The 20,800-nt window shown below is 40.9% G+C and overlaps 1 protein-coding gene and 1 long non-coding RNA gene across 3 annotated transcripts in view; both read right to left on the bottom strand.

The window, feature by feature from the left end:
- Positions 1-2,550: 2,550 nt before the first annotated feature.
- The window catches only part of LOC127562624 (uncharacterized), a 315,428-nt gene continuing 297,178 nt past the window's right edge, over positions 2,551-20,800 (bottom strand). Inside the window, exon 2 of the long non-coding RNA XR_007953737.1 lies at positions 2,551-2,799. This is a non-coding gene — a long non-coding RNA (uncharacterized LOC127562624). The remainder of the gene's footprint in view (positions 2,800-20,800) is intronic.
- YOD1 (YOD1 deubiquitinase) overlaps positions 7,157-20,800 on the bottom strand; it is a 37,674-nt gene continuing 24,030 nt past the window's right edge. For both annotated transcript variants that reach the window (XM_051998474.1, XM_051998475.1), the window contains exons 2-4: positions 16,812-16,999; positions 12,889-13,051; positions 7,157-11,338 (exon numbers count right to left, since the gene is read on the bottom strand). In XM_051998474.1, the coding sequence (XP_051854434.1) occupies positions 9,708-11,338; positions 12,889-13,051; positions 16,812-16,999 (1,982 nt within the window). In that variant the 3' untranslated portion in view covers positions 7,157-9,707. The remainder of the gene's footprint in view (positions 11,339-12,888; positions 13,052-16,811; positions 17,000-20,800) is intronic.

The raw sequence follows: 20,800 nt of genomic DNA, 5'->3' as shown, positions 1-20,800 counted from the left end.
ACATCACCTTTAAAAGTACTTAAATCCTAATTAAGAGGTGGTGGGAAAGAAGAGGGAAAACTTCATCCAAGGCAATGGAACACCTGCAAATTTTTAGCTGTAGCTCAACTTGTTATTGCAAAGTTTCAAGTCACAATTAGGCCATAGTTCATTCCCATGAGAGGGCTTCACTAGATTATCCCATACATGAGAAAAGACTTTCTAAATAAGGCAGGATTTTATGTGAAACTTCAAAGAAGTCAGGTTGGCCTAAATGAACTCAAAAGTACTTTTAGCCTAACCAATAAATGATCCTAATTGTGTGTTCAATTTCTTGGTTTTGTGGTATGCATTCTTGTTCCATTATTCTATTACCTTCACTGGATCGGGGACCATTTGAGCACAGGATTCTGTTTGCCATCAAAGTCATCTCCTCTTTCCTTTGGTTCTCTAGGACCTCCACCCTTTGTACACAGTTTAATCAATGTTTATTATCTGTTGACTGTAGATCTTAGGTTGCTAGGGTTGTTGCTGAAATTGTTATTAGAAGTGACACTGAAGCAGGCAATGACTGGAAAAAGGAAAAGGAGGAACAGGAGGAGGAGAAGGAAAAGGAGGAAAAAGAGAATGAAGAAGAGAGGGAGGGGAGAAGAAGGAGGAGAAAGAAAAGGAAAAAGGGGAGAAGAAAGAGGAGACAGAGGAGGAGGAAGATAAGGAGCAAAAGAAGGAAGAAGAGGAGGAGAAAAAAGGAAAAGGAAGAAAAAGAGAAGGAAGAGGGGGAGAAAGAAGAGAAGGAGGAGGAAAGGAAAAAAGAAGAAGAAGAAAAACAAAATCTACCAACCAAAAGCAAGGAGATGAGCTTGGTACTCTCATAACCTAATCCTGCCAACCTGGAGGTCTCCATAAAGAGCTGGTCTGCCCAATCATTTAGGAAATAACCTAGGATCTCTTCTAAGGGAATCAGGAGGGATCATAGAATTTCAAATTTAGAAAGAGAGCCAGCCTTTCCTTTAATACTTCTAGTAATGGATAGACCCAGTTATTAGGAAATTCCTTTCTTTTACCCAGATTTGTCTCTTTGCACCACACTTTCCTCATTGTCCCTAGTTCTGCCCATCTGTCCCTAGGTCTGATGGCTTTTTAATTTGTTAAGCAAAGCAAATTGAATTTCTTTTCCACATGATGTCTTTTTAAATACTTGAATACAGCTGGAGTATTTCTAAATCTTCTTTTTTGCAAGTTGAGTATATGCAGTTCCTTCAATTGATCTTCACAAAGGAAGACTTTTTATTATCCTAGAGGCAATGTCCTTATCAATGTCCCTCCAGGACTGCCCATAATACTCCAGGTATATTCTGACTCTAATGTTGGATCCTGCGTTTTTAACACAGCCCACAGAAACATTAGCTTTCATTCTCTGGTTGCCACATTGCATAGTTGCCTTGAACTCTGAATCCACTGAAACTCCCAGGTTTTTTGAGACAAATTGCTACCTCACCACACCCCTTCAGCTTTGTGCTTGTAGAGTTACTAATTTTAATGCAAATATAAAGCTTTATATTCATCTCTATTAAATTCATTTTTATGAGAGTCAGGTCAATCTAAACTCATAAAAAATTCTTAGTTTATAATCTATTGTGCTAGCTATTCCTGCCTGTTTTGTGTCATCTTTGGAAGTGATAAACATCTCCTCTATGCCTTAATGAAAACCATTTTTTAATGATCAGTTTAGACTCATAAGGCAGTCCACTAGCCCAGGTTCCTTCCATGTTGACACTTCTGAGACTACCTAATTGCATTATACCCTACACCTTTCCATCCTCCCCTCAAAAAAAGCAAGAGATATTTTATCAAAGGCATAGCTAAAATTGAGGTAAAAATTATATCTCTGGAATTAATTTATCTACCAATTTAGTAACTTGCTGAGAAATGAAATGAGGTTAGTCTTGCATGAGCCACTTTTGATAAAGACACATTAGTGCTTTGTAACTACTGCTTCCTTTTCTAGATGCTCATTAACCAAAGACAGGGGGAAGAGGGAGTTAGAGGATCATAGGGTCATAAGATTCAAAGTTGAAAGGCTCTTGAGAAATTATCAAATACAAAGAAGCCCTCATCACTAGCCACTTGTTCACAGTAATAAACAAGCTTTTGATCTAATACCACATGGTCAATGCAAGTGAACAAGGAACTGAGTGGTCCCCAAAGAAACTAGGGCCAAGTAGCCCTTACCTTGGATAATGATTCCCCTAACTACAGTGTTATTGGCACACTGTTGAAATATCTCCCTGTCAAGCAAAAATAATAAAGATGATAATACTACCTAAACTAATCTATTTAGCGCTATACCAATCAGACTCCCAAAAATAGTTTTTATTTTAATGACCTAGAAAAAAAAACAACAAAGTTCATATGGAAAAACAAAAGGTCAAGAATTTCAAGGGAATTAATGAAAAAAAATCAAATGAAGGTGGCCTAGCTGTACCAGATCTAAAATTATATTATAAAGCAGTGGTTACCAAAACCATTTGGTATTGGCTAAGAAATAGACTAGCTGATCAATGGAATAGGTTAGGTTCAAAGGACAAAACAGCCAAAAACTTTAATAATCTAGTGTTTGACAAACTCAAAGACCCCAGTTTTGGGGATAAGAACACATTATTTGACAAAAATTGCTGGGAAAATTGGAAATTAGTATGGCAGAAACTAGGCATTGACCCACACTTAACACCGTATACCAAGATAAGGTCAAAATGGGTTCATGACCTAGGCATAAAGAATGAGATTATAAATAAATTGGAAGAGCATAGGATAGTTTACCTCTCAGACCTGTGGAATAGGAAGGAATTTATGACCAAAGAAGAACTAGAGATCACTATTGAGCACAAAATAGAAAAATTTGATTATATCAAATTGAAAAGTTTTTGTACAAACAAAACTAATGCAGACAAGATTAGAAGGGAAACAATAAACTGGGAAAACATTTTTACAGTCAAAGGTTCTGATAAAGGCCTCATTTCCAAAATATATAGAGAATTGACTCTAATTTATAAGAAATCAAGCCATTCTCTAATTGATAAATGGTCAAAGGATATGAACAGACAATTCTCAGATGAAGAAATTGAAACTATTTCTAGACATATGAAAATATGCTCCAAGTCATTATTAATCAGAGAAATGCAAATTAAGACAACTCTGAGATACCACTACACACCTGTCAAATTGGCTAGAATGACAGGGAAAGATAATGCGGAATGTTGGAGGGGGGATGTGGGAAAACAGGGACACTGATATATTGTTGGTGGAATTGTGAACACATCCAGCCATTCTGGAGAGCAATTTGGAACTATGCTCAAAAAGTTATCAAACTGTGCACACCCTTTGATCCAGCAGTGTTTCTACTGTGCATACCCCAAAGAGATACTAAAGAAGGGAAAGGGATCTGTATGTGCCAAAATGTTTGTGGCAGCCCTATTTGTAGTGGCCAGAAACTGGAAAATGAATGGATGCCCATCAATTGGAGAATGGCTGAGTAAACTGTGGTATCTGAACGTTATGGAATATTGTTCTGTAAGAAACGACCAGCAGGATGAATAGAGAGAGGCTTGGAGAGACTTCTATGAACTGATCCTAAGTGAAATGAGCAGAACCAGCAGATCATTATATACTTCAGCAATGATACTGTATGAGAATGTATTCTGATGGAAGTGGATTTCTTCGACAAAGAGATCTAACTCAGTTTCAATTGATCAAGGATGGACAGAAGCAGCTACACCCAAAGAAAGAACACTGGGAAATGAATGTAAACTGCTTGCATTTTTGTTTTTCTTCCCAGGTTATTTTTACCTTCTGAATCCAGTTCTTCCTGTGCAACAAAAGAACTGTTCGGTTCTGCACATGTATATTGTATCTAGGATACACTGTGACATATTTAACTTGTATAGGACTGCTTGCCATCTGGGGGAGGGGGTGAAGGAAGGGAGGGGAAAAGTCGGAACAGAAGTGAGTGCAAGGGATAATGTTGTTAAAAAAATTACTCAGGCATGGGCTCTGTCAATAAAAAGTTATTAAAAAAAAAAGAAATATCTGCCCTGTGAAAAAGATAGCCTTTGCAAAGATAGGTGGAGAATGGAGTGTTCCGTTCTGAGTAGATGCCTTTAGGTTCTTCCAAAACGTATTTCCTTCTAGCCTGCTATAGCACCAACATCCTTCTATTCTAGGACTGGAATTCCTATTGCTCATCCTGACCCTAACACTCTATCTCCACTGGCTCATTAGTAAGATACTAGAGATTTGGATGGATGGATAGATAAGTATATAGATAGATGGCATATTTATTGAGTTTTTAAGATATCTCATGCATTATGCTAAGCACTAGGGATACAAATACAACACAGTCCCTATCCTCATGAAGCTTACATTCTAAAATTGGAAGACAACATATAAAGGGGAGGTGGATGGGAAGAAGTGGAGGAAAGGGGGAAAAAGAGAATCTGTTCATGGGCAGGGTATGGAGGAGGGCTGTTGTTAAAGCCTATACCCTCGCTTTAGACCCAGTGATGGTTGGAGTTCACATTACAGATGTAGAAAAAAGATGCAGATGGTGGTCTGAGTAGAAAAGACATGGTATAGAATAGACTGAGAAAGTCAAGAATATTCTCAGGACATAGTAAGAACAACATCTTAGCCCTATTCCCATGCAGGTTAGCCTAGTTTTTTTCTTAAAAGGCATAGAAACATTCCTCAATACTTGGTTGCTCTGGGGATTAAGGGTTCAGATTGTTGATGTCACTTTCTCATTGCCCAAGTACAAAAGCATTTAGGAGGACATGGGATGGTCTTAGAGGTTTGACTGGTGGATCATAATGCTAATCCAGTTAAGGGAGGGTCACTCAGCTGATTCAATTTGAGGTATCCTTAATACCTATCTTTGCAAGACATCCTTCACTTATGGTCGAGTGAACCTTTTTTAACCATCCAGGGACCTACAAATATGTTATTTCATCCCCATAGCAAACTTAAACTATAGAGGATTGGTTTGAGTCAGTCTCAGCCCAGGCACAAGTCATCTATGTTTAATACAATAGGAATAATTTGTCTAGAAAAGATATAGGAAGAGCATTTCTGTTGTCCCTCTTGTTGAAGACTAGCACATTTTCTTCTTTCTGTGTCTAAAAGGCTGGGTAGAACTGGGTAGAACTTAACATTTGCCTTTAACTCTTGCTGTTGTGTTGTTTTTCTGGAAACCTTTAATAAGAGACGGAGATTGGCTTATGCCTGCACAAATATCACAGGTTCTAGACAAATTTCACTTCTATTCTCCCATTACCTTCTAATCAACAACTTCAGTGGGATCTATGCTGCACTCATTCTACCACACTCCTTCCCAGGGAATTAACAGGTGTACAGCCAGACTATGACATCACCCTTCCCCCATTGCTCCTGATTAAAGGAGCCAGGAGCTTTTCTGATCACCTTGCTCACTGAGACATGAGATCAAAAACTTCTGGAGTTGAAAGAGACCTTGAAAAGATATCTTGTCGACATCTTGGCCTCGGGGTTGGATGGTTCTTGGGCCCACCCCATGTACACAGGATAAGGTGTTATTAGTGATTCAGAGCTATTTGTCAATAAGACTAAGGTCACAGTTCATGCTGGGTCAGGCTTGAGGGAGACTGACATATTAGTCAGACAGTCCACACCTAGAAGCAATAGAGCTAAGGGAAATATGAAGCAGTGAGCCTGAACCAAATGAAAATGGGGCTAATTCTTTAATTTTTCCAAACTTTCTTTGGAAAAAAAAAAAAAAAACATTTCCCTTATTCCCAGTTTTCCTGGGAAAAGGCACATGGCTTTATTCTTTTTTCTGTTCAAATAAATCCCAGAATATCTATAAAAAGTTGGGTTCTCTGATTGCAACCCCTCCTTCTTTCCCTGAGATGTAGAAGGCAGAAGTTGGACTTTTGTCCTTGTCACTGAGCCTCTATAAGAATGTAAGAGTACAACACCCTCTTTGTCTTTGAGGAAGAGACATTTATGGGACAGACTGTCTCCCAGAGTGAGATTCCAAGAATTTCAAAGCCATATGGTTTAGAAGAAAAAATCACTGAATTTGGAATCACATGACCTAGAGTGGAATCTTAATCACTTATTTATCTATATGATCTTGAGTAAGTTACTTGTCTGAACTCAGTTTCCTCATCTATACAATGAAAGAATAGACTTCTATGGCCTCTCAGAGTACCATAGATCAGAGTAGGATCATTGGACTCAAAATATCTTAGAAGCCATCGAGAGGAGAGCACCCCCTTCATTTTCCAGGTGAGGAAACTGAGGTTTATAAAAGTTAAATGATATGCATAAGGTAACACTAATTAAATTTACAGACCACAGGGCAGGAATGAGCTATTAAGAGCCTGGCCAGCAAAACCTTTCGTAGGAGTGAGCACTGGCCTCCACTCCACTCAGCACTTATGCTAAAGGTAGAAAGAGCACCCTGTACTAAGACTTGGGAGGGAAACTATACCTCCCAGTTCCAAGAAGTGAGAACTTAACCAGTCATTCCTATCCAGCCCACATACTTCCACCTGTAAACACAACAGAAAGAGTGTAGTGTAGCTGCCTACTCCTAGCTGGATACTTGGGGATCCAGTTTATATCCAAGATGTCTCATTAATATAGACAATTATTAAACTGTCATGGAAATAATCATAGATTAATAAACTGATTAGGCATGTGATGGGAAAAAATAAAATCTTGTGTGGGCTGACTGCTATACAAAAGTGACAGGACCAGTTGTTAATAAAATACACACATAAACACACACAGAGTTATTTCAGTTAAACCCAAATCCACCCAGTCTGAGTATTGTTGCTGAAATGAGACTTCTGTTTACAGTTCTTGTGGAACTGAGTTCATCCAGATGGTCCAGGAGAAAGACACATCTATAGAATATCTATAGAAAATATAGTCATATATTCACTTGCATAAAACAGAAGCAGAGGAAAAAAGACTCACTGAGCACATGAGATAATAATTTCAAATCCAACCACACCCCTGAGAGGTCAAAGTGCAAAAAGATCTTAGCTAGAGATGTAGCAAAAATGCTAAAGACCTTGTTGTGCTTAGGAGCAGGGCTCAGACTGATTAAGCTAAAATATACTCACACTCCACCCAATAGGAGAACCAGCAGTTTTATTTTTCTCCATCTTCATACTATGAACATTTCTGAAATCCAATTATACTAGTCCCAGGACCAGATCCCATACAGGCTTGAGGGATCAGGGTATAGACCAGCACTGTGATTCAATGAATTTATGATCCTACAGCCTGTCAAATAAGACAGAAAGTCACTTATTCTAGGGACTGCTTCCATCTACCTAGTCCTTCTTATTGAGAAGATTTGGATACTCCACCAGGTCAAGATTGTGAATAAGATGTTCACATTTTATGTGAGGGGACCTAAATGGTTCATGCTTGGCTTTCTCTAACCCAATCCATGGCAAAATGTTGTTTATAAGCAGCTTCTCCTTTATCCACCGAATTCCCTCTTTTCCTCCTCCCTACAAATCTCAAAGATGGATTATTTGTGCCTGACCTTTGGTAGGAGCCTTCCAAGTTCCTCTGATAAAGTTATGGACTGATTAGTCACAGTTGGACACACTAAACACTGACCCACACAAAGTGACGTTATTTAGGTCCTCTTCAAGACAGACAACTGTTATCTGGAATATTCATGGAATGTGATGTTTGTCTTAATTGCATTACCATGTGTTCCACATATGGATGAACAATCTCCCAAGACCAATCCATGTACAATAATGTACATGACTCTATGAACTATACTAAATGAAATTTAATCTTTGCTTTTTCGAAGTGGTCTTCCTGATCTTCCAGTGCCTTGGTTGTCTCAGAATAATAAAAATAATAATAACAGCTTATATTTATATAGTACTTAAAACATAACAAAGCGCTCTTATTTACATAGGTCAGCTTGCTCATACCTCACAACAACCCTGTGAGGTAGGTAGTACAAATATTTTAATCTCAGGTTTTTAGAGAAGGAAAATAAGCTTCAGAGGTTAAAGGACTTACACAAGATCACACATTTAAGTAGTTTCTATGATGCCCAGCTAGTAGAGGCACATTGAATAGTAGAAGGGTCCTCTTTGAGAACAAAGGACAACAAGCAACCAACCAACCAACTAGAAGGCACATAGCTAAGAGATCTGGAGATCTCTGTTCTGGTCACACGTCTGCCACAGGCACATCTTGGTTAGATTATTTACCTTCTTCAGGGCTCAGCTATTTTTCCATGTCTTGGCTCTAAAGTCCTTGGTATGCCCTGGATTTACATCCTCATCCCCTTGTTCCTGGTGAGTGTCCCAGAAAGCCTCTGATGGGGGTATGAGTACCTTGCCTAATTCAAAAAGTTCCCCTGGGGAGACAGGTGCTGGCACAAGCCATCTAGGGGCTGGGGGATGGGGATGATTGTAAATGTTCCCAAGAAAGCAATTGATGGCTCTAAAGAAAACCTGGACCAAGAAAGTATTTAACACCAGAGTAAGAGGGATGCTACTGGCAGCCCTGAGGCAGCCCAGTTTCCCCAGGTGCAGTGTGACATCCTCTTGGTACATGAAGTAGCTGAGATATCAGAGAACTTGACTATCCTCAATCATGGAGTCTCCCAAAAGAGGGGGCAGTGTGTAAGCAGAAGAGGGAGAAGAGCAGGATGGGAAGAAGCATCTCAGGGGAACTAGAATGACTTCCCCCAGTAGGGAAAAAGCATGGTCAGAGAGTGACTTCATGGCAATAAACCATACTCTGGGAAGGGGACAGTGGGAAAGGTGGTGAGAGATGGACGTCTGGCCTCTCCGCTTATCCCCGTTCCTCCCCATATATGCTTAGAGTTATCTTAGGGTCTCAGGTAAAGGGAGAAAATGTATAATACCCCTCACCTCTGAGCCCCATTTTAAGAATGGAGTCAAGCTTTTATAACTCAGTGCCCAGATCCTAGTAAAACCACATTTTAAAATACTTTAAAAGGAAATTAATTTCAAAGCTATTTTCATGAAAATCATCTCATTTTAGAGAGACAGTCTGGTGGAGAGGGTAGAGAGCTGCCTCAGACAGAAACAGCTGACACATACTACCTGAGTAACCCTGGAAAATGAACCACTCTGCTCTTAAGTTGCAGAGAAGATAGAAGGTACTGATCTGCATTAGTCCTGGGAGTGTCCTCTAAGTTCTCTAAATGAAATCATTGACGCAGTCCCTTTCTTAACATCTTATTTGATCTTCTTACCAACCTTGATCACTTTTCTATAGTTTTCCTCCCCATCCAGCTGGGCATTAACAAATGAAAAAATACTTCTTCAAGATCAGAGTCCTGAGAAATTATTACATCTATTGTAATATAAATATCTCCAATGATATATACAGACAGATGCATATATGATGTATCCTAAAAGTCTTGGTGCAGTTTCAAACTTTAACAAGCTTAAAACTTAATAAATTTAAATAAAAGCTTAAAAGGTAATAAACTCACTAGCACTAAGACTTTTAGGACACTCTGTATTAACAATACCATCTCACATTGTTGTAGTGCATGTGCACACACGCAACCCTCTAGAAAGATGAGAGCATCAAAAACTATCCTTCACACCGGGATCACTACAGAACCAAGAGTCCTTGGAGAGTGTCCATCTCTCCAAACCCAACAGCCAGGGCTACTCCTTTAGCAGGCCCAGTTTCTTTAAGGCTTCCCTTCGGTGCTCATCGGGAATGCCTTTGGGGGTGATCTTAACACTAACACAGGGGGGCCGGGGCAGCTTGTCTCGGCTCTGTCCCGGGTAGGAGAAGCGCTGGGAGTTCCGTTCTTGCTCCAGGTCTGCCAGCTTGCCTACTTGGATATTGGCAAAGTCTTTCCCGCCACCCAGCGAGGCTGGCCGGGGTCTGGAGTTGCGTAGGACATTCGGGGACATCCTGTCCAGGAAAGGGACCTTGCCCAGAGAGGCACTTGTTGGGGGCGAGTTGTTCTTTTCAGCCAACAGGTAACTGCTCAGTCCCACCCCTGAGCGCTCCAAGGTGTTAGACTTGAAGTTCATCTGCCGAAGGCCAGGGACCGAGCCCTCCTTGAGTGCCAATCTGGAGTCCGGCCTCGATTGAGTTGGGGGGCTGCTGCTGACTTTTGTGGGCTGGGGGATGGGAATGGGTGTGGATGAAGAACCTACTGCCTTAGCTGACGCAGGGGCAGAAGAGACAACTTGGGGTGGACCTGAAGCCAGGACTCGACCAGTTGAAACTGGAGCAGGTGCTGGAGCAGGAGCAGGAGCTGGGCCTGGAACTGAAGCCCGGGCAGGAATAGGAACCCGGACTAGAGCTGGAGCAGGAGTAGGGCCTGGGACTGAAGCCCGGGCAGGAGCAGGAGCCCGGACCACAGTAGAAGCGGGAACTGGTGCAGGGGCAGGAGCTGGGGCAGGCGTGGAAGCATGAGCTGGGGATTGCTTCGCCTTGCGAATACTGCTAGACTTGGCCAAATGGAGGTTAGGTTCATCCCCATGGTCTTGGGGCAGCCCCAGTTTCTCCAGTGCCTCTCTCCTGGCTCGCCTCTGCTCCTGAAGTGCAGAGGATACAGAAGTCGTGTGCTCAGTAGTGGAGTCTCTGGGGGCAGCCGGAGAACGGTGAGAGAAACGGTTCGGAGGATCGTTGTGGAAGTTACTCCGGCTGGTCTTCAGGATAATGTTGGGGGGAAGTTTCCTGGACTTTGGAGCTGTTGGGGGAGCAACTTTAGTACTCTTATCATCTCCTAGAGGGAGAGGGGAGTCTTCAGATCCCAAGTTTTCTGAGGACAAGGGCCCAGGCTGCCTTGTGGGCCCTTCCAAGGTCTTCTCACTGGTTCCGTGGGACATAGCCTTCAAAACTGCTGCTTTCTCCAGGGTGTCAAATGCTGGATGGGACCTGGGCAAGTTGTCTTGACCTGGCTTTCTCTTCTCTTTAAGGGACAGGATCCCTCCAGTATCTTGCTCCTGATGAGTGTCCCGGAAAGCCTCTGGTGGGGGTATGAGTACCTTGTCCAATTCAGAAGATTCCCCTGGGGAGACAGGTGAGGCTACACTATTGCCTCTATTTCCCAAATGTGCTGACACAAGCCCTCTAGGGATATGGCCTTCGGACTGACTAGGACGGCAGGTGGAAATCTCTCGAAGGTTCTGGTCTCTACTAATGTGGATGTTCCGGGGAAGGCTGTGGGAGCCCAACTTAAGGCCCAGATCCTGAGCCTTTTGAAGAAGGGTTAGACTGGATTGAATGTCTCTCTTCTGTTCTGATCCCTCCTGAATCAGTCTTTTCTCTAGGGAGCCTGCAGTGGTAAGGGAAGAGAAAAAGGATGTAAGAGAAGAGACAAACAAAAATAAGAATTTTGCTTGAAAGACAAACATTCTCAACAGCTCCTGTATTGAACACCAAACTCCGAATAAATGCCAGATCACTTCTCACTTTCTTGTTTAAAGAGGCGGGTATTTTTCTCTATGCAGTAATATGCAGATTAGAAGATTTTCTTTTTCAAAAAAATAAAACTTATAAGTTTTTTCCAATTCATATATTTTTCTCTCAACTTTGTAACAAATATGTATACTATAGCCAATGGGTTAATATTATACAGAGGAAGGAAGAAATCCCAGATCAGTCTCTTGGCCATGGGGAAGCTCTCCCATTATGATGAACTGAGGGTAAGAGAAAGGGAAGATTCCATCTTGTTACTCCACAGTTTCAGGTAGTTAATATCCTTCTAGGATTATGACTGTGGCTGCAGTTTTAAATTCAGCTAATACATACAGCAGCCATATTCCCTTAAACCTTAGTATCTGTCAGAGAAGTAGATTTGATCCCTCCCAGAAAACTGTACTTGTTGCATGTTGTTCTGTACCAGGGACAGAAGTATTCTATTGCCCACAAATGCATCAGATCTGCCCCCAAACCTACTCATATCGTCAAAGCATCTCCCACAACAGATTTTATAAAGGCAGGGTATTAATTCTGCCTGCCCCTTCCTTCCTTGCTTCATTTCTCCCACAACCTCATGTTCTGGGCCCCTGAGATTAGCTTAGCTAGAGTGATACCCAGATTACCCAAACTGATAGTTTTCCCAATACCTCCTATTCACCCTTCTTCATGCCTCTCTCTTTCATGGACTTAGTTTCTTGAAGATTTCCTCATGGGCAGTGCAAATACAAGTCAATTTTTTTTCTCTTCTTGGCCCACTCAGCCCAGCAAGGGAGAAGAACAGGGAGATAGAGGAGAAGAGGAGGGAGAAAGAGGAAGAGGAAGACAAAGAGTGAGACAGAGAGACAAAGAGAGAGAGAGGGGGAAGGAGGGAGGAAGGAAAAGAGAGAGGGAGAGAGGGAGAAAGGGAAGGAGGGAAGGAGGGAGAGAGAAAGGGAAGGAAGGAGGGAGAGAGAAAGGAGGGAAGGAGAAAGAGAGAGAGAGAGAGAGAGAGAGAGAGAGAGAGAGAGAGAGAGAGAGAGAGAGCAACAGACTGATTTTCTAAGGTGGCCTTACAAAGAGTTTGTCATCCACTGACCTGCAATGAATCAATATTTAAACCAAAGGAGAGATGAGATTGTAGATTGACTTTGGTTCTCTGCCCACATCCCTCCCCTTCCTTTAACCTTAGTGGCATTCTGTGTGTACCTCTCTGGGACACTCCATTTATTTCATAGACAGGTCTTAATCCCCAATATGCTCCTTGAGGGCAGTACCAGTGCTTTATTCATTTATTCCAAGTATGGTACTTCTACACATAACACGTACTTCACAAATATTTTTTGAACTGAGAACCAGACGGAGGTCAGGCCATTGTAAATGGTTAGTGAGATGTGTTGACTTTTAAAAGGTACCCCACTTCCTTACCCTGGAGCACAGGCGGTGTCTTTGGGTCCTGGGGTGTGGCTGGTTCTGACTGGTCAGTAGAGAGGCCACTGTCAGCCTCCTTGTCTAAAGAGCCAATGGTCTCTTCCAGGAACAGCAAACACTCTTTCTCTTCTGCAGATAGGAAATCGTAGCTGCCGTCACTCTGCAAACCACCAAAGAATAATTGACAAGATCAGTTTAGGAAAAGAGGGAACAATGTGACAATTAGCTCTGCAGAAACTGGTGGGGACCAAGCACCACCCTGCCCTGTTCCCTCTGTGGAAGGAATGCTGAAGAGCCGGAAACAGAACCACAGTAACTCTACCAACCTGGACCAACCCGCTCAGGCTGTTCTCTCAACCCTTGGGCACCAGGAAAAGAAGAACCAGAGAAATAGTTCCCCATGATACTGTGATCTAACAAACACATGGCATTGTTATTTCCTACCTCCACATCTTTGCTCATCTCATTCCCTATATCTGGAAGGCTTATCCTTCCCTATTCCTCATCACTTGTTGGATTTCTATTCCTTTAAAGCTCAATTCATATGTCCCCCTTCTTCTTGAACTTGTCCTGAACTCTCTTCTCCCTCCCTCCCTCCCTTCTATACTATACCAATCCCCTTAAACCTCAAATAAAATCTTGTTTTTCAATTCTACTGCATATATGAAACATTGAATATGAAAGTTATCATTGTATGTTACATAAGCCCCTGCTGAACTATAAGCTTCCCCAGTCTGGTGCTCTACACACAGATGGTTAGTAATTTTTGTAAAATAAAGACAAATGACCTTCCTCAGAATTCTGGGATTTAGTAGTTAACATGAAGGACTGGAAGTCAGAAGAAAAGGATTTTAATCCCCTTTATTTAGATATGATTTCAGGGAAATCTTTTACATTCTGTATTTTCTACAGCAATAATTGGAAAGACAAGATAATACTTAGTAATTTCATTTTCTGGCTTTCATATAAGTAAATATTCATATTTGTTGATGTGTATCTAATTCATAATATATATATTTTAAATGCTTTTATTTTATATTATTCTTACCAAGGACAGCATAAGGACAGAGATAAACTGTAGATAACTTTTGATTATCCGTGATAATAAGGATGGAGATGGTGAGTACAATGGTCTATTATAGATTACTTAAAATTTATTTATTTTTATCATTGAAATTCATTAACCCAAGGACTTGGAAGCAGTTAGTGAAGCAGTGAATAAGAGAGGCGGACCTAGAACGTACAAGATCTGCACTGAGACAATTATTAGCTGTGTGACTCCAGGCAAGGCATTTAGCCTCTTGTTTGCCTCAGTTTCCTCAACTGTAAAAAATGGGAATAATAATAGCACCTACCTCCTAGGGTTACTGTGAGTATCAAATGAAATATTTGTTTAAAAAAAAAAAAGCAGTTAGTACAGTGCCTGGCACACAGGCCTGAGGCCCTTTATAAATGCTTATTCACACACACTTCCCCTTCCTCTAGAAAAACGGACCTCCCCAAGTTTGGCCGAGACAATAAGGATGTGTTTCTGAAACGCTCACCAACTAATGACAGAGGAAGATAAGAATTCAGATAGGAGCTCAATGGAAGGGGAAGCTAGATAATGTAGCTCAGTGTTTTACTTGTGTTTGACTTTCCATGACCCCATTCAGGGTTTTCTTGGCAGAGATTCTGGAGTAGTTTGCCATTTTCTTCTCCAGTTCATTTTTCAGATGAGGAAACTGAGACAAACAGTGACCTGCCTAGGGTCACACAGCTAGTGCTTGAGGCCAGATTGGAACTCAAGTCTTTAAATCCAGCTTCAGATACTATTTGTGTGACCCTGGGCAGATCACTTAACTTATGTCTGCTTCAATTTTTTCATTTAGAAAGGGTTCTCAAGGTTTTTGAAATGAAACATTTCTAAAGTATTTTGCAAACCATATAGCATTCTTATTCTCCTTCTCCCACTAAATCCTGAAGAGACCTAAAAACTATAGAGCTGGGTGTCCCAGAGTCCAGATACCAATAATCCCCTTCGGGGTCTTTATCTATTTACTTGCCTCTCAAATATTAAAGAAGGAAATTGGAAATCCAAAGAATTTGCTAACACTGTTGGCTGCTCCTACATCTTTTGGTAGGTAGATAGAAAAGTTAGTGTTAGGGTGCAAATCAGAATGAGCTGCTAGGTTAAACAAATACAATGGCTAGGCCATAACCACTCCAATCTCCATAACTTCATTCAGCAACCAATAGCAAGAAGTACAAATAGACAATATTTAAAATTATCTGCTCCGTATGTGTATGTGTCTGTCTATATACATGTGTTTTTTTTTCCCTAATATATTATACAGACAAAATTGAACTTGAAAGTTAACCTCATTTTCCTTCTCTACAATATGAAGATATTGAAACAGATGGTCTCTCCAGTCCCTTCTAACATTAAGATTAAATAATTCCTTTCAGACAGATTTTAAAATACAAAATATACAAAATAGAAGAGTCCATATAAGGATACAATCATTAAGTTTACTTTCACTTTTCCCTTTGGCCTGCTTGAGCTTTTATTTGGAGGGTTACTGAGAATTTGAACACTCTGTGGGTCATTTCAGTCATGTCTGATTCTTAATGACCCTATGTGAGGTTTTCTTGGCAAAGATACGGGAGTAATTTTGCCATTTTCTTCTCTAACTCATTTTATAGATTTGGAAATTGAGACAAATAGAGATATTGAAAAGTAATTCTTTTGAAGGACTAAAAATCCTAAGGAAGGAAAGTGAAGAGGTCATGTCATCTCTGTCTCCAGAACTCCACTATCTCTGGAAGAAGGACAGAGATTCTTGAGGAATGGAATCTGGCAACTTTGCTTGGCCACTCATTCCAGGTTTTTTCTTTCTTTTCTACCTTTTCTGTTAGGAAGTTCTTACCAAGATTTTACTTGAATTCTTCAAACTACAAGAAGCAAAACTTTCACTTTCTGGAGCTCCAGATATTCTCCTAGGAAACTTTGCAGTGTTGGTTGATTGCCAGAAGTGTTTTTACTTTGGGGAATTCATCAGGCAGGTGCACCTGAGCTTCTGAAAGCTGAACTCAAGTTTCCACAGAGTGGGAGAGCCTCAAGAAAGCAAGCAGAACGATGTTGCAAGAATCCAGAGTTAGGCAGACTCTTTAGGAGATCCTAACCTAGTGCAGAAAGTACTTGACTGGCAGTCAGCAAATCTGCTTTCTAACCCCAATTCTAACTCTTTCTAGCTATGTGATCTTGAGCAGGTTCCTTTACCTCAATTCTTCATGTAATGAAAAGGTTGGACTAGGTCTAGGTGGTGTAATGGATTGAGTGTTGGACTTGGGGTCAGGGAGTCACAACTTTGAATTCTGCCTTAGACAATTACTAGCTGTATGGCCCTGGACAAGTAACTTATCTGCCTCAAGTTTCTTAGCTGTAAAATGGGAATAATCATTGTATCTATCTCATGGGGGTATATGTGCATCATATGAAATAACATAGTAAAGATTTTGCAAACCTCAAAGACTATTGTTTGATATAATAATATTTGTGATGATTATTATTGTTCCTATTACATTCCTAAAGTCTGTACAATTCTGATGTTTTCTACTAAATGATGTTTCCTTTCCCACTGCTAAATGAAAGGGAGGGAAGCAAAAGCTTCCATCATTTACCCCAATCTATTGCACTTCCCTCTAAAGCTGTCCTGCCCTGTCCTGTTTTGTTTGTTTTTGTTTTTGTTTTGCCAGATAAGAGGCGAACTTAAGAATAAAGCATGGTGGCAGGACTCATTGCCCAGCAGAGAACACCAAAGGAAAAAGCAGAGGGCAAGGGTGAGGATGACAGGCCAACAGCAGGAGCAATTCCAGGGCAGCCATGCAGACATGGGGCTGGGGGATCTGGGGCGGGAGGGAGGGGAGGCCGTACGTACAAGTCCCGAGTGAGTGGAGTTGGTGCTCGTCATGCTGTCACAGCTGCCAACGCGGGTCACGGGTTCCGTGCCGGGGCCCACTGGCCACAGCTCCCTTTCAGGCATCACCCGAAACAAGACACAGCAGGCGGCGAAAAGGGCTCCCAGAGGGGGGAGCGAAGGGAAGCGGAGAATGTCCCAGACCTGGCCTGAAAAGAGAAGAATCACAGCCATTTTGAACGGAGAGCTCTGCCCCCGTGCCTCGGCCATGTGGCACGGCTCTTGGAGTCACCAAGCAAAGAGTTAGAAGGGAACCCACAAGAAGAACTTGGGCATTTGCCTCTAAGAAAGCAGGGGGCAATGGTAGAGAGGCAGGCCTATTCAAAATCATAGAAGTCAAGAGCTGAAAAGATACCTCCAAAGTTATCTAAGTTCCCCCAGGACTTGGATAGGAGTTCCTTGAGAAGCAGGCCTGTGAAGTGATCATCTCACTTCTGCTCCAAGGCCACTTCCTTCCAAAATAACCCTTTCATTTCAGGCCAAGTTTTCCTTTATAAAAAAAGTGAAAATCCAGCTCTCCACAGCTTTTATCTGTTGTGATCTGCCCTTGAGCCAAGCAGAATCCACACGATAGCCCTTCACATATATGAAGACAGCTATCAATCAGTCTTACTCCACATACTCCTCAAAAATCTTCCTTCTCAGGGCATAAAAAAGAAAAGGTTTCATTACTTTCATTGCATTTACTATGTTTCATTTCTTCCCATCAGAAAGCTTGACCTAAATTTCTTTTGTTACAACTCAAAATAAAAAATACAAGGAACAAGTTTGATTGAGAATGTAATTCTAAGCCAAAGCAACAGGAATAAGGGATAGGAAAGAAAAATGCTACTAAATAAGAGTCTGCTAACTTTAAAGAATATATATAAGATAGACCACATCTTTTTGCACTGCTCTTGCCTTTGAAGCTTCAGTAGGTTTTAAACAGAAACTCTTTACTTGTGTTGCCCATCCCTTATTTTCACTTTGCCCAACAGACACTAATTGTATGACTCTGAGTGGTTTTCCTCATCAGTGGAGCAGAAATAATAGCATCTATCTCATAGGGTTGCCATGAGAACTAAAGACATTTAACATGCATAAAAAAACACTTTTCAAACCTCAAAGCACCATATAAATGTGAACTATGATCATTATTATTATATTAGAGCTAATATGGCACCTTTCTTTTCAAAGGATTTCCTTTTACGTAGGCCAACAATGAAGGGAACTTGGGAGGACTGAACTAAGAACAGAGGTTAAATGATTTCTTCAATGTCATACAGCCAGATTGGGGACAGGATTGGAATAACTTCCAGTTCAGTGCTTTACCTCCTGACTATAATGGACTGAAGGACACAAAATACCATACCTATCAGTTCTCTTTTCCGGCACCTACCAAAATTCTTAGTAAATTTCCCAGCAAAATAGACTCTACTTGAAAGCTCAGGCCTTGCAAGAGGGGAGGGTATGTCTGCCAAGTTCAGTTGCCAGTGCCAAAGTCAAGTTTGGGCTAAGCAAGTGAGTCAGCCTACAAGTCATACAGAGCTGGTAAGCACAAGGTCCCATCCTGCCTGAGAGGAGGTATTCCAAGAGGTGGGGCAGGGTGGGGTGAAGAGCACTAGGCTAGGCATCTCTTTGGCACACGAGGTTCCTGGACTTGTCAGGGTGGGGGCACAGGGCGGGCAGACCTCAGGTATCAACGAAAAAGTCCAAGGCCAATACTGCACTGAGGAGGAGTTGAAACTGGAATAGAAAGGTGTCAACATGGATCACCACCTGGAGAATTCGTCAAGCAGAAGCTGGCAGCCATGTGGTTTAGGGAAATAGCAACATGAAAGCAGCAGCAGGAGGAGATGGCATTCAGCAGCAAAGCTGGCCACACCTTTGAGACACAAAAGCTAAACATGAAGCTAAATAACCCCCTGCTCTTTCCCAAAAATCAAGTCAGCCTCCCCCATGGAAAGGATTTTAAACTCATTGCCAAAGCTGTCAGTGTTCTCCCTCTTCTAATGACCTAGTTGTTTACATGTTGTATCTCCCTTAGCCCCTTACCCATAGCATGAAAGCATTTAGAGGAAAAAAAGTTGATTTATTTTGGGTTTTGTATCACCAGCACAGTGCTTTTCATGCACATTTGTTGTTGTTTAAGCATTTTTCAGTTGTGTATTCTTTTGACCCCTTTAGGGTTTTCCTAGTAGAAATATTAGCATTTTGCTCATTTGACAAATGAGAAATACGAGCAGTTTTTTCCCAGCTCATTTGACAAATGAGAAAATTGAGTCAAATGGGTTAAGCAGGGTCACACAGCTAGTGAGTGTCTGAAGCCATATTTGAACCCAGGGAAAGAAGTTTTCCTGACCTAGACCCAACACTATATCCTCTGTGCTCTCTAGCTGCCCTTTTATATATAGGAGTATATACTTAATAAAAGACGTTGAATTATTTTAAAACAAAAAGCATAATTAAATATGGTGTTATTTGGAGTGGGACTTAGAGATCATCTATGCAATCCCTTTACTCTACAAATATAGAAACTGATGTGTACTTGAGGTAAATGAACTAAGTGTTCTATTCAAGATATCACAGGTAGTGAGGAAATCTGACTCCAAATCTAAGACTTTTCACTATAATGTACTGTCTCCAGAAAAGTACTTATTGTGGTAAGCACTTAGTAAATGCCTGTGGAGAAAATTCTAAGATGTCCACTCTAACATCTTCTCAACTGAATTGTCAGGAAGTTCTTACTAGTTAGAAACCTTGATCTTTCCTGCTGGCAAGATTGTCTTTCACATCTTTCTTAGGTCTTTTGGAATATATTAAATAAAGGTGGTTCATTGGACAGAGTACCAGGCCTGAAGTCAGCAAGAACAACAATAATAACACTTTAAGCTGTTGTCCCTAGGGACAAGTCACTTAATTCAGTTTGCCCCAGTTTTTCCATCTGTCAAAGGAACTGGAGAAGGAAATGAGAACTACTCCAGTATCTTTGTCAAGAAAACCAAGAAAAATGGGGTCACAAGAGCCAGACATGACTAAACAAGTGAACAACAACAACACAAATAAATAAATAAAACAAAACAATAAATGTAGCTCAGTGGATTGAGTAGCTACACTCAAAACCTTTTATAGTGGCAACATAAGCAGTGTAGAGCAGGCTTATGAAGTTGAGAGCAGCAGCATTATTCTACCAATCAGCTCTGTGATCTTGAGCAAGTCACATTTCTTCATTTTACAGATATGGAAACTGAAGCACAAAGAACTGGCTAGGCTAAATGACCTCCTAATGTCTCTTCCATTATAACATTTAATAATTGTGTGATTTTGGATACTTATTAGTATTTTTAACAGCATTCATTAAATTAAGATTGTTCAGGTTCAGTGCTTTAGCTCTGCAGTTTAAGATAATAAGATATAACCTTATTAGATCCACAGGAACCTGAAGCTGCAACTTTTACAAAAAGTTTGCTTGTTTCACCTAAGCCCTGACACAGAAACAATCAGAAGCATTTATTGAGTGGTTACTATGTGTCAGACATTATGCTAAGTGTTAAAGTTACAAATAAAAATAAAAAGATAAAAGGTAGAAGACAGCTAAGTGGTGGATAGAGCACCAGCCCTGAAGTCAGGGCAAGTCACACAACCCCAATTGCCTTAGCATATATATATATATATATATATATATATATATATATAAATTATGAGAGATGGGAAAAGCTTCCTATAGAAGGTACAATTTTAGATGAAACTTGAACAAATCAAGGAAAGCCAGGAAACAAATGCGGATGAAGGGAGGGATATCCAGTGAAAATGCCTGGAGTAGAAGATTTAGTGTCTTATACTGAGGACAGGAAAGAGGTCCGTGTGATGGATCTCAGGATTCATTGTTTCTACCATTTCGCACCCTAAAATTTAATCAGTTGAGGGTGACTCAAAGCTTCCACAGAGATACCTTTCTCAAAATTGCAAAA

The sequence above is a fragment of the Antechinus flavipes genome, chromosome 4 (genome assembly GCF_016432865.1).
Source record: "Antechinus flavipes isolate AdamAnt ecotype Samford, QLD, Australia chromosome 4, AdamAnt_v2, whole genome shotgun sequence".
Taxonomy (NCBI): Eukaryota; Metazoa; Chordata; class Mammalia; order Dasyuromorphia; family Dasyuridae; genus Antechinus; species Antechinus flavipes.
This window is presented reverse-complemented; position numbering and strand designations above follow the sequence as displayed.